We start from the raw sequence: 10,827 nt of genomic DNA, 5'->3' as shown, positions 1-10,827 counted from the left end.
CGGCGCGATCATGGCGGAGCGTGGTCAGCTCCCTCCCCCCGCCAAGCGCCTCTGCTGCAGACCCGGCTATGGCTCGGCGTGCAGGCCGGGACAGCGGGCGGGCGGCGCCGGACCCGGCAGCGGGGCGCTCTGTGCCGGACCTTCCTCTGCAGCTGCCGCCGCCGCCCTGGGGCTGCTGCCGCTCGGCAAGACCCAGAGCCCAGAGTCCCTGTTGGACATCGCGGCTCGGAAGGTGGCGGAGAAGTGGCCGTTCCAGCGGGTGGAGGAGCGGTTCGAGCGGATTCCGGAGCCGGTGCAGCGCAGGATCGTCTACTGGTCCTTCCCCCGCAGTGAGAGGGAGATCTGCATGTACTCCTCCTTCAACACCGGCGCAGATGACCCCGCCGCCGTCGTCGGGGGTGTCGCCACCGCGCCCGGCGGGGCCGCGGACCCCGCTGCTGCCGCCGACGAGAACCGCCTGCCCTTCCGCAGGGGCATCGCTCTGCTTGACGGCGGCTGCGTCGATAACGTCCTGCAAGTCGGTGAGTCACCGGCCGGGGCCGCGCTCCGGAGCCGGGCCGCCGCCTCCCGGGCAGGGCTCCTCCAGCGTCCCCCGCCGAGGGTTTCCCGCTGCGTGTCACCCGTCTGCCGTCCGGGGAGACGCCTCCCGCCTGCCTGCCTTACACGGTCCCGGCTGCCGGAACCTTTCCTCTGCCCCGGCAGACTCTGGCGGAGGGTCCGGCAGCGCGGGCGGGGAGCTGCCCCCTGCTGCCGGCCCGTACTGGCCGTTCGCTCTTTGGCTGTAATGCGGGCCGGCCACCTTCCTCCGCACCGTGCTGTGGGGAGGGGGGAGAGTTCTCCTTCACCTCGCATCCAGGACACCGAGTAACTCCCTCCCTCTGTGACACGGCCGCGGCCCCCGAGCGGGCAGCCCCCCTCCTGTCCCTTTAACTCGCCCCCCCACCCCATCAGAGCGCCGTGTCCGCTCCCCGTAATCCAGCCCGTGTAATCTCGTTTGGCTCTGCCCTCTTCCAGCGCCCACCCCCGGTAATCCGGGTCATCTCTTTACCCCGAGCCACAATAGCGAGGAGATGCCACCCCCCTCATCCCGGGGGGGACCGCTGGTGGAAATGAATCAGCAGAAGGGCGGCCGGCGGGGGGGGGGGGGGGGGGGATGCGCCACCGTCCAAAATAAAGACATAAAAGCGGAGTGAGACCCCAGCAGCGGGTGTGCGGGGGGGTATCCGCGAACAAAGGCATTTCTAGGGCAGCCGCGGCGGCGGCGGCGAGCCAGAGGGAGGGAGCGCGATCCACCCCGCCTGGGGGTCTGTGGCGGGGGGAGTTGCTTTGGGCTGACTGCTTCTTGACCGGGGGGGGGGGGAGGGAAGCGCCGCTCTTCCTCCTCCTGGAACAATATCCTTCCCTTCTTTTCCTCCCCCCCCCCCCCCCAAGCCCCACCGCCTGCCGCTGCTCTTCACCCGCTGCGGGCGCCCAGGGTTAACTCCTCCCTGCCTGTGTTTAAAAGGCTGCAGCGGTGGGTGCCCTCCACTTTTGGGGGCCTGTCTGCCGGGCGAGTCCCCTCAGTTCCCATCCGGGAGCCACCCCCGGCCCACAGCTCCCCCCCCGCGGGTGGGTGATGCTCTTTGTGCTACCCGGGCACTTTGTTCTCATTTTCATGTTTATTTGTGTCCCTTCCCCCCCCCCCCCGATTTCTGTCGCTTCCCCTCCTCCTCCCCCGAAAAGGGGAAGCCAGACAAAAGAGGCTTGCTGATCGCCTTTTGTTGGCGGCGGCGGCACGGTGTGTGTGTGTGTTTATGGGGGACGTCGGGATCCCCCGCTCTGTTTTCCCCAAACCCTCTGTCCTGCCCGCTGCGGGTTGTACTTGTCGGGCAGCTCGCAAACGTGCCATCAGTTTTTCCCGAAGGGGAGCCGTGTCCCTGCTCCCAGGCTCCGTGCCCTTCCCTTCTGCCTACGGGGACTTTTTTTTTTTTTTTTAATCTAATTAACTTTCTTAAGTTTCATCTTTTGGATTTCTCTTTCCAAAGGTCTGAGGCGCATCTCTGGTTCCTCAGGTCTGGCAAAACCAGAAGTAGGGCTTTTTTAGTTGGGCTGGCAGTGCTGAGATTTTTATTTTTTTTTTTTTTCCTTTGCCTTTAGCTTGCACTTGGTTCTGTTTGCAAGCGATGAGGAATGACAGGAGTGCACATAGGGAGGGTTTCTTGGCTGATTGCATTTAAGCCAGGAATTCACTGTGAAAATAAAGCCAAGGGGCGATAAATAAAAGATGCAATCTTCTCTAGGAGACAGACACCCAGCGTGGGCTTTGCCTTGCTTGCTTTCAGTGGTGGAATAGGCCTCTGTGAGTAGTTGTGAAAGGAAAAAAGTAACTTTTTGTATGGCTTCAAAAGAGGGGGTGGGCACTCTGAAATGTTGGCAAGGGTCAATGTGAAGGAAGAAAATATGCATAAATACAACTAAAGTGTTGACTGCTGCTCCGAGGGAGGCATGGAGCACTTGAGAGGCTGGATCCTGCTGTAGGAAAGTTCTTGTGTAATTTGGGAAGGTAGCTGTATCATTAGGGCCCTCTCTTGCTGGCAGTGTACTCCTTGTGCAGCGGAGAGGTGCAACTGTTAAAGCCAGTTCACCTGCCGTGAATTATATTGAACAGAGAGTGGAATTGGTTCCATATAATATGTCTGAATATGTAGCATTGAGGAAAATGTAATGTTGAGTTTATGTAAGTGCATGTTTAAAGACCATATAAATGTGAACTCATGTGCTTTGCAGTATGAGTAATGGAAACTCTGTAAATGTTTACTATTGTACTATGGAAAAGTGCAGTTATTGGACAAAGTACATTTTATTACATATCAGTTCTAACAGCTTTACTTGTAACTCTTAAGTATTAACTATGAAGAGGGAATACAGGATTTGATTTCTGAGGGAAAAGCACAAATTTCAGTTCAGTGGTTGTTAAATGGAACCATTCTGAATTTTTCTTTTTTTCCAGCCTATCCCTAAATAAGCATTCAAGCAATTATGTCATGTCCACTTATTGCAAGCGGGAAAACTTCAAAACCTTGTGTCCACAGCCTAAAAAAAATCTTCATGTGATACTGCCCCCCCCTCCAACTTCATCTCATGTGTGTGCTGAAAAGAAAATCTTACATTAAAGGAAGATGACACATTAGTGATATAAACAATGTTCTTAGTAATCAAGTAGTAAAGTTGTCTACTAGCCTATTTGGAAGTTGAATGATATTGTCCTAGCATAATAATTAGCATCACTTAATTTTGAAATATTATTTTCTCCAAAGAATTTGGCTTCAGATTTTCATTTGCATCTAATTTATTGATGTTTTTATAGTTTTTGATATATTGCAATTAGATATGAAGTACTTTCTTTTTTAGTTAATTGAAAAAAAAACAAACCAAAACCAAACATAATTCAGTCTCCTAAAGCAGCCCTTTTCAATGGCATAAACCAGAGCTTTTATACCATACATGTTTTTCATTTATTTCAAACCAAGTATTTTTAGTAAAAATTACAGTCTAAACATGAAAGCACTTTGTGAGTAAATACAACAATCTGGGAGGAAAACTAGAAATTGGCTGTGTTTCATTTGGCCAAATTTGTGAAGATGCCAGGAAATAGCAGACGCTTTTAGATGGTGAAGTGTATATTTGGTTTCTGAGGTTAGTCCTGAATTAGTATACAGTACTGTATTGTCACAGCTGTGGCTGTCAAGGTTAGGAAGAGGTGTGATCCCTCAGTAGCACATTTGACCTGGCGGGAGCCCTTAATGCAGCTATTCTAGGAGAAGAAAAAAGCCCTGTGCCTCTGCTGGTGTGACCCTTCTTACTTGGGGGAAGACAGAGACTACCTTTGCTGTATGTAGTGCTGTAAAGCTCAGCTTTACTGATGTAGCTGCATCCACATCAGAAGTACTTGAAGTGTTTTTAATATGTCACAGAAGTACTCCTATAGTATCCTTGTCTGTCCGTAATTTGAGGTTGGGTATTCTTTGCTTCCTAGACCCTGCTTGCTCACACGGGTCTTCCTTTAAAGCATTACAGTCCTTTCCATGGCAGCATGAGGCTTTATAATCATGGTAGTCATGCCTCTTAGGTATGAATGGCAAGGCAGTGAGTTGGAGGGAAGAGATTCCTAGGGAAGGAAAACAGTGTAGAGGATAGGCTGGCACTTAGCACAGCTCTAGAATGTAATATTGATATTGTGAGCTAGAAACCTGCCTTGTCTGTGGGAGATGGTTCAGTTAAACAGCATCATCGGCATGCAGCTGCAGATCTGTTTTTCTAAAGCTCCTAAGTGATAGGTGGTTGGGGGATGTAACCAGAGTACTTTTTAGAGAAAAAGTGTAGTTTCTCAAGTGTAGCATAATGCTTGGAGCTCCCTGGACATGACTTGATTTGTAAATGAAGTTAAAGACTTGTGATTTCTTTTTTTTGTTTTCTGATTTTCTTTTAAAGAGAAGTATTTACCTTCTGACTCAGAGATTCTTTTATCATCTAGTTTTACAGCTGATTATCCCCCCACTTTTCCTTTCTTTGCCTTAAATAAGAGCTGAAAGTTGGTGATTACTTTCAAAACCAGCAGAAGCCATATTTTCATGAGGAAGAACAGAAAGCTTTGCAAGACCATGTTGGTAATTGCTGCATGTAATTCTGGTGGAATGTGATTGTAGTCAGTGAATTTCAGATACTTTTAATTAATGATGATTCCAGTTAATAATTTTTGTTCTTTTTAGTCCTCTTTACTCAAAAGAATATGAAATAGGAGAGCAAGCAAAAGAAATGTAATTTATCTTCGTTCAGGGTTAAGTTGGGTTAAGTTGTTTGAGTGCCAACAGTATGTGAAACACCTTTCTGTTGATAAAACCACGCCAAGTATTTTATTAGCAAAGTTGGCACAAATGCTTGTATGCCATGAGTTGAAATGCACCTTTTAGCAGACATGATGATCTTTGCTGATCCATGCAGTATGTTTCTATTGTTGACAACACCTGTAGGACACATGCATATAGTTACAAAAATAATAACGCAAGTAAAGTGGTGTGGCAAAATGAAGTCTCCCTAGTTGTAGGCACTGTGTTTTCCATTAACTTCTTGGTGTCCTGTGATACCAAATTGTTCTGGTACATGTAGTGATCTCTTTTCAAGGGTGAAAGGTTGTATTAAACTCTGCCTAAGGAGAGGTTGATCTGGTGACATGCTGAAGGAACAAGCATGGTTTCTTCCACAGTCAGCCTGATGTTGGGGTTTGGTTAGGAATGTATGACTAAAGCAAGAAATCCAGAATTTGTTAATACAGTATTATGCTAGGGGGGTAAACAAATGATGTCTGACTTTTTGATGGACTTATTTTGACTTAGTTCCAAGACTAGTAGAGTCTTGCAAAAACATCTTCATTGATTCCAGTTTCAGCTCGCTTTAAGAAATAACTACCAATGAATGTTTCCAAGTTCTGGAACAGAAAAAAGTAAACTAATTTTGAAATATTTCTTCCTGAAAGGGAGACATCTGAATGTGTTCTAGTTTCCTTGTTAGATTTGGAATGCAATGCATTAATTATGGGAATGCTCAAGCTATTTTCAGTTTGTGTGCTCTGATGTACTATCTTTGACCTTGAATCATTTCTCTGGAACCCCTGAAAAAAGGGGGAGGGAAAAAAAGCTTGCTTTCAAGACTAGATTACTAAATGTGGAAGACTGTAAACTGGTTCCTGCCTTTTTCAGTCTTTCTAAAAATACCTAATCTGGATTTGCAGAGAAAGTAAACATTTTAGAGTGATTTCAAGGTAGAAAAATAAAACCTTATGCTGCCTTTAAGAGTAGGATAATTGTAATAGGACAGTGTCAATACTGCTCTAGAATTTTAGGCTTTAAGGAGAAAATGAATTGTGAATCACTTCCCATCACAGTTTTTAGAACAAGGAATCCTCTATGGAATAGTTTTATATTGTGTTTACATAACAAATTTTTTCATTGTTTAAGGTCAGTGCTCGTATTTCATTCCCCCCCCCCCCCCCCCAAGTTCAAGGCTTTACTCACTTCCAAGAAAACAATTTTCATTCTCCAAACTTGCTTTCTTGTTAGAAAGCAATGCCATCTCTGTAGATAATCAGATGTTTTGGTATGTAGCAGTTCTTGAATTTGAGCCAGTTGTCATGCCAGCAGCTGACACCTGTGTGTGTGCACTCTATCCCTGTACTCTAACTTTCAGAGATGAACAATTAACTAAAAGCAAAATCTGTGCATGAAAGTAGGCTGGAACTATTTAAAATTCATCATTAGACAAACTAAAGAGACTTGTTAAAATTGAATCCTTAGTTAAGACTCTGCTAAAGTTTTAATTTAAAAAATATAACCTGCTTTGAGTGGATAGTGTATTATTAGTACAGCAGTTTTTACTGGTGAAGGGTAAAGTATATCTAAGATATGTCTGCACGGGTTCAATTTTAATGTCACATCCTGTCTGGGTAATCTAGTTATGTCAAGATTAAATTGTGAAGCTTTGTAGTAGTGTACCAAAATGGGAGCAAAATTAATGGTAGTATAGGAACGCAGCTGACGTCCCTTTAGTTTCTTTCTCTTTAACTGTTGTTTTTCTTTGGGGATTAGGTTTAATATTTACTGCATTTTTCCTTTTCTTGTTTTTTTTAAGGCAAAGCCACAAACAAAAAAAAAAGGAAAAAAGGGACCGCACTATTTTAACTGACAAAAGCCATCCTAATTTATGAATATGCTATGTGTGACAGCAGCTAATTTGAAATTTTAAAAAGCTTTCATGTGCAGCAAGGGTATAGATTTAATGTGAATTCTGATTGCTTGGAATGCCATCAGCCTGACAGCACGTGAATACTTGAGTACTGTCCAACAACTGCACTTGTTGTTCTGGGAGATCTGTCCCCTTGAACTTCCAGGTTTTCCTCTCAGTTTGCTATTTAAGACTACCTGTGTAAAATGCTTCCCTCAGCTGGATACATTTGCAGCCCTTGACTTGGCTTCGTAACCTTCTGTGACCTGGATCACTAGGGATGTTGGCTGGTACTGTACGCTGGTTTGCATTCTCCTTCGAGCTACATGCCAATTACTATGATTTATGAGATGCCCTTGTGGTGCGTTACCCTGCTGTCCTCCAGTGAAGCAGCAATACGCATCCAGTCTTTGTTGCCTTGGCTCTCCTACTGAAGACCTGGAAATCTAGAAAACTTGTGATGTAAGATCCTATCTTAAAATAGTTTTTTTTTTCCTGATTTAATTCTGCAAACAGACCAGAGGAGTCTAGCCTTCTAATAGTAACTACAGTGTAGGGAATTCCTTTAGTGGTTAACTTAGAATGGATAAAAGGCCTGCTGTGGGAGCTGAGTGGCTGTACAAAAGACTTTCTGGTTTGACATAATTCAGTATAGACCGAAGTGTCTTCTAGTGTGGGCTTTTACCAATGCTTTATTAAACCCTTCTGAAAAAGGAAAACTCTGAAAGAGGAGAATCTTTTACAATGTTTACAGTATATTTTAATGTAATTGAGATGAACACCATCGTACACTTTGAAAACCAACACTTAGTTGTTTTAAATTTTTTAGTTATTTTTTCACTCTAACCCCTATTCCTTGTTGCAAGTGAGTACATCTGGCAGTCTTGAAAAACCTAGAAATTGTTGCTTTGGAAATACATGGGCAATGATTGGGAAGATCTGATGTTAATTGGAAGGATAAAATAAAACCTGTCAGTAAGTTTAAATTTGCAGTAGTAGAGCTGGCTGATTGGGTAAATTGGAAGCTCATTTGCTGAATTAATGTGATAAAAATTCAGGTGACTTACCTTTTGTCCTGCTTTATTTAACAGTCTGCCTGTTTACATAAGTCATCTTTCATTATTAATTGGTGTCAGACCTTTAATACATTATGGAATTGGAAAACTAAGTGGGGAAAAATGGCATAGTAGGAATAAATTTCACCAAAGTAGGCATTAATACATACCTTTATAATTTTTTTTGACTAAAGTTAATTGCATTTAAAGGATTGTTTTAAAAGCTGGGAAAAACAAATGTTGCATAGCTGTAAGACTTCTAAGAAATGAGACACTTTGTTGTACACATGCCAAGTTTAACTGCTAACTGGTTACTGACAGCTGGTAGTATTGGGAATATAGTGCAGAAACTGCAGGAATTGCACAGCTGACTACGGTGTTTAATTTATACTGACTAATGAAATAAAGGATATTTGACCATTGAGGCACTTAAAATTGGATAAGCTGTTTTATAATGTGTGAGACAAATTTACAATCTGTAACAGAGTATTCTAATTATTTTTGTGTTTTTTAAACTTGTGTTAAAAGTGAGGGTTTGGGTTAAGACCTTTACCAGCACTGGCTCTCTCAGATTTGTTTCCATGTGCGGAAGTTTGCCTCTTGCTCTGTGCTAGAGGCTTGCCTTCTCTCTGCAAAGCAGTGTTCAGCTGTGTGTGCGAGGCATAATGGCAACACAGACTCTTTTCAGCTTCTAGCTTACCCTTGTCAAGAGCAGCTTCACAGTTATTGTTAGTTTAAATTATTGTTAGCAGCTTGGTAATTATTGTTAGTATTTAATTTCTACATTCAGCTTTGATATTTTGACTGCCCTAAATTTCATAGAGCACTGATATAAATAGATATAAATAAATGAAGGTAGTGTCATCTTCAGGGTTTCATTTGCTTAGTGGTTGGTCATTTTTGCTATTTAGCTGCAGCTTTGGCTATGAAAGGACCACGGATAAAATGTTTGTATTAAGAACTCATTAACAAATACAACTACAGATAATCTTCCTGGAATCTTCTAGAAAACATGAACAATTCAGCAAAGTTGAGCAGAGAACCTTACAGTAACCCACTGATTACTTATATAGCAGTTGCCTCGGTGAAGTACTTATTTTGCTTCTCCTGTTTGTAGAATACAATGTGCTGCTTTGGGAGGGTGAAAAGTAGTCTTAGTTAAACACTCATCCACGTATTTACGAGGTTGGCCTCAGTGGCCACATTAAACATGGCTTATGCTTCTTCAAGACAATTCTTCTGAGTCTGCTGATTTTAAAAGTTCAACAACAGGGAAAAATCAATAGTCTAAATGAATTGTTTAATATATTAGCTAAAAAAAAGGAAACTTGGAATGCTTATATTCTGAAATACTACATTATGACCAATGACAACTGGGACAGCTGGCTGTGCTGCTGCTGTTGTACATGCAAAATGAGTCTCAGTTCCTCCATTGATTTAGGTTGTAAGCTGAAACCTTGCACACTGGCTACAATTAATATCTTGGGGCTAAAATATCAAGTGCATTATATTCTGTGTCTGTGCCTGTATTTAGCTGTATTACCCAAAAGCATGAAACTTCAGTTTTGCTGCTTCTAGAGCAGAGGCATGAGGATGAGCTAAAATATGTAGCTGTTATTTAGCTTTGTTACTGCAAGCCATGATTTGTGTGAGAGCCACTGTGCAGCTTTACTGATGACATCTAAATGCATGAATTAAGAGCTAACTTCAGCTAAATTTGCTACTAACGTATAAATGGAGGGCAGTGACTAGGAATGAGACTGGATGTAACAGATGCTGTGGCAGTTTGATTGGGTAAAGAAGCTGAGAATAACCCAATTAGTGCTACTTAAAAAATTAAGAAGCAGCATACAAGTTATTTTTACTGACAAATTTTCAGTGATCAAACTTTATATTGTCATGTATCCTGGCAATAATTTACAGGCTTGATTTCTAATTAGGTAGATAATAAATACAAGTGGCTATTTGATGGCAGGAGTGAAGAAGTACTTAGGAGTAAACAAGAGTTTGGATCATTGAATAAGATGTACTTGAAGAGAAGGGAGGTGGCAAATGCTTTGACCTTTATAGATGAGAGACTAGGAAGGTAAGTGGGGCAGTGGTGATTTCTGAGTTAAGGTAAAGGTCAAAGACCTCAGTAGATCCTGAAGGAGTGTATTTTAGGGAGGATATAGCCTGAATGACGACTTCCTCTACATGGTCTATCCTGTGAGGGTATTAGTCAAGTCAGGGAAGCTGATATATTCTGTCCTGCAACATGAAACAGGTGGGCAAAACTAACTGAGCTTTTGGCTTTTGAAATCATATAATATGTTTAAAGTTACCGAGTGGGTGTTCTCTTGGGCTCTCTTTTCAACTTATGTCCCCATTTCAGCTTTATAAATAAGGTGTTTGACGCACAAAGGAAACACTCTGTTTGTCAGAAAGCGCTTCCTATTTGAAGGGTGTTTGTCAGATGGTACTTTATCAGAAGCAGAAGCTCCTGTTCTGTTGAGTCACGGCGGCTCAGTCATTACAGTGGTAAAACCATTGACTTCATTTTGTACAAATGCTTGAAATGGATTTATTCATAGTTAAATGTACGTTGGTAAGATCATAGGATATCACTGAATTACTTTTACTGTAAGCCATAGTGAAACTGTGGCTTAATTCTCCTCGACAGGCAATAAATAGCTTAATTTTAAGCACTATATATTGCAAAAAGAGGAGACATGTTTTCTTTTTTTTTTTTCCCACAGTAGTGAGTATCTGTGGTATCCAACCTTGCAAACAACAGAGGGGTTTTGTTTGTTTTTTGTTTGTTTATTTTTTTTTTTCCCAGGGCTGTATACGGTGCTGACCTGGGAATATGGATGGGGGGTGCAGTGAGGAAAGACAGGAATCTGATGAAGCGTGATGCATAGCTTTATTAGACAAAGGTAGGAAGAGGAAGGAGGAAGAGATCTGTCTGAGTTGCTACAATGTTGATCAAGAGGACTGGAGAATTTTTTCCTGTGGCTAAGAAGAGGCCATGTGG

General features: G+C 43.0%; 1 protein-coding gene across 3 annotated transcripts in view; it reads left to right on the top strand.

The window, feature by feature from the left end:
- Positions 1–6: 6 nt before the first annotated feature.
- The window catches only part of LOC130599146 (zinc finger SWIM domain-containing protein 6-like), a 141,369-nt gene continuing 130,548 nt past the window's right edge, over positions 7–10,827 (top strand). For 2 of the 3 annotated variants that reach the window (XM_057409389.1, XM_057409387.1), the window contains exons 1-2: positions 7–521; positions 1,432–1,513. In XM_057409389.1, coding sequence (XP_057265372.1) covers positions 69–521; positions 1,432–1,513 — 535 coding nt within the window. In that variant the 5' untranslated portion in view covers positions 7–68. The remainder of the gene's footprint in view (positions 522–1,431; positions 1,514–10,827) is intronic. The other variant, XM_057409388.1, reaches the window with a different exon arrangement.

Source organism: Pezoporus wallicus, unplaced genomic scaffold, assembly GCF_028554395.1.
Source record: "Pezoporus wallicus isolate ANWC-B61680 ecotype Strahan unplaced genomic scaffold, APGP_CSIRO_Pwel_v1 contig_4, whole genome shotgun sequence".
Taxonomy (NCBI): Eukaryota; Metazoa; Chordata; class Aves; order Psittaciformes; family Psittacidae; genus Pezoporus; species Pezoporus wallicus.
The sequence above is the reverse complement of the archived record's forward strand: the minus strand, read 5'-3'. Positions and strand labels throughout refer to the sequence as shown.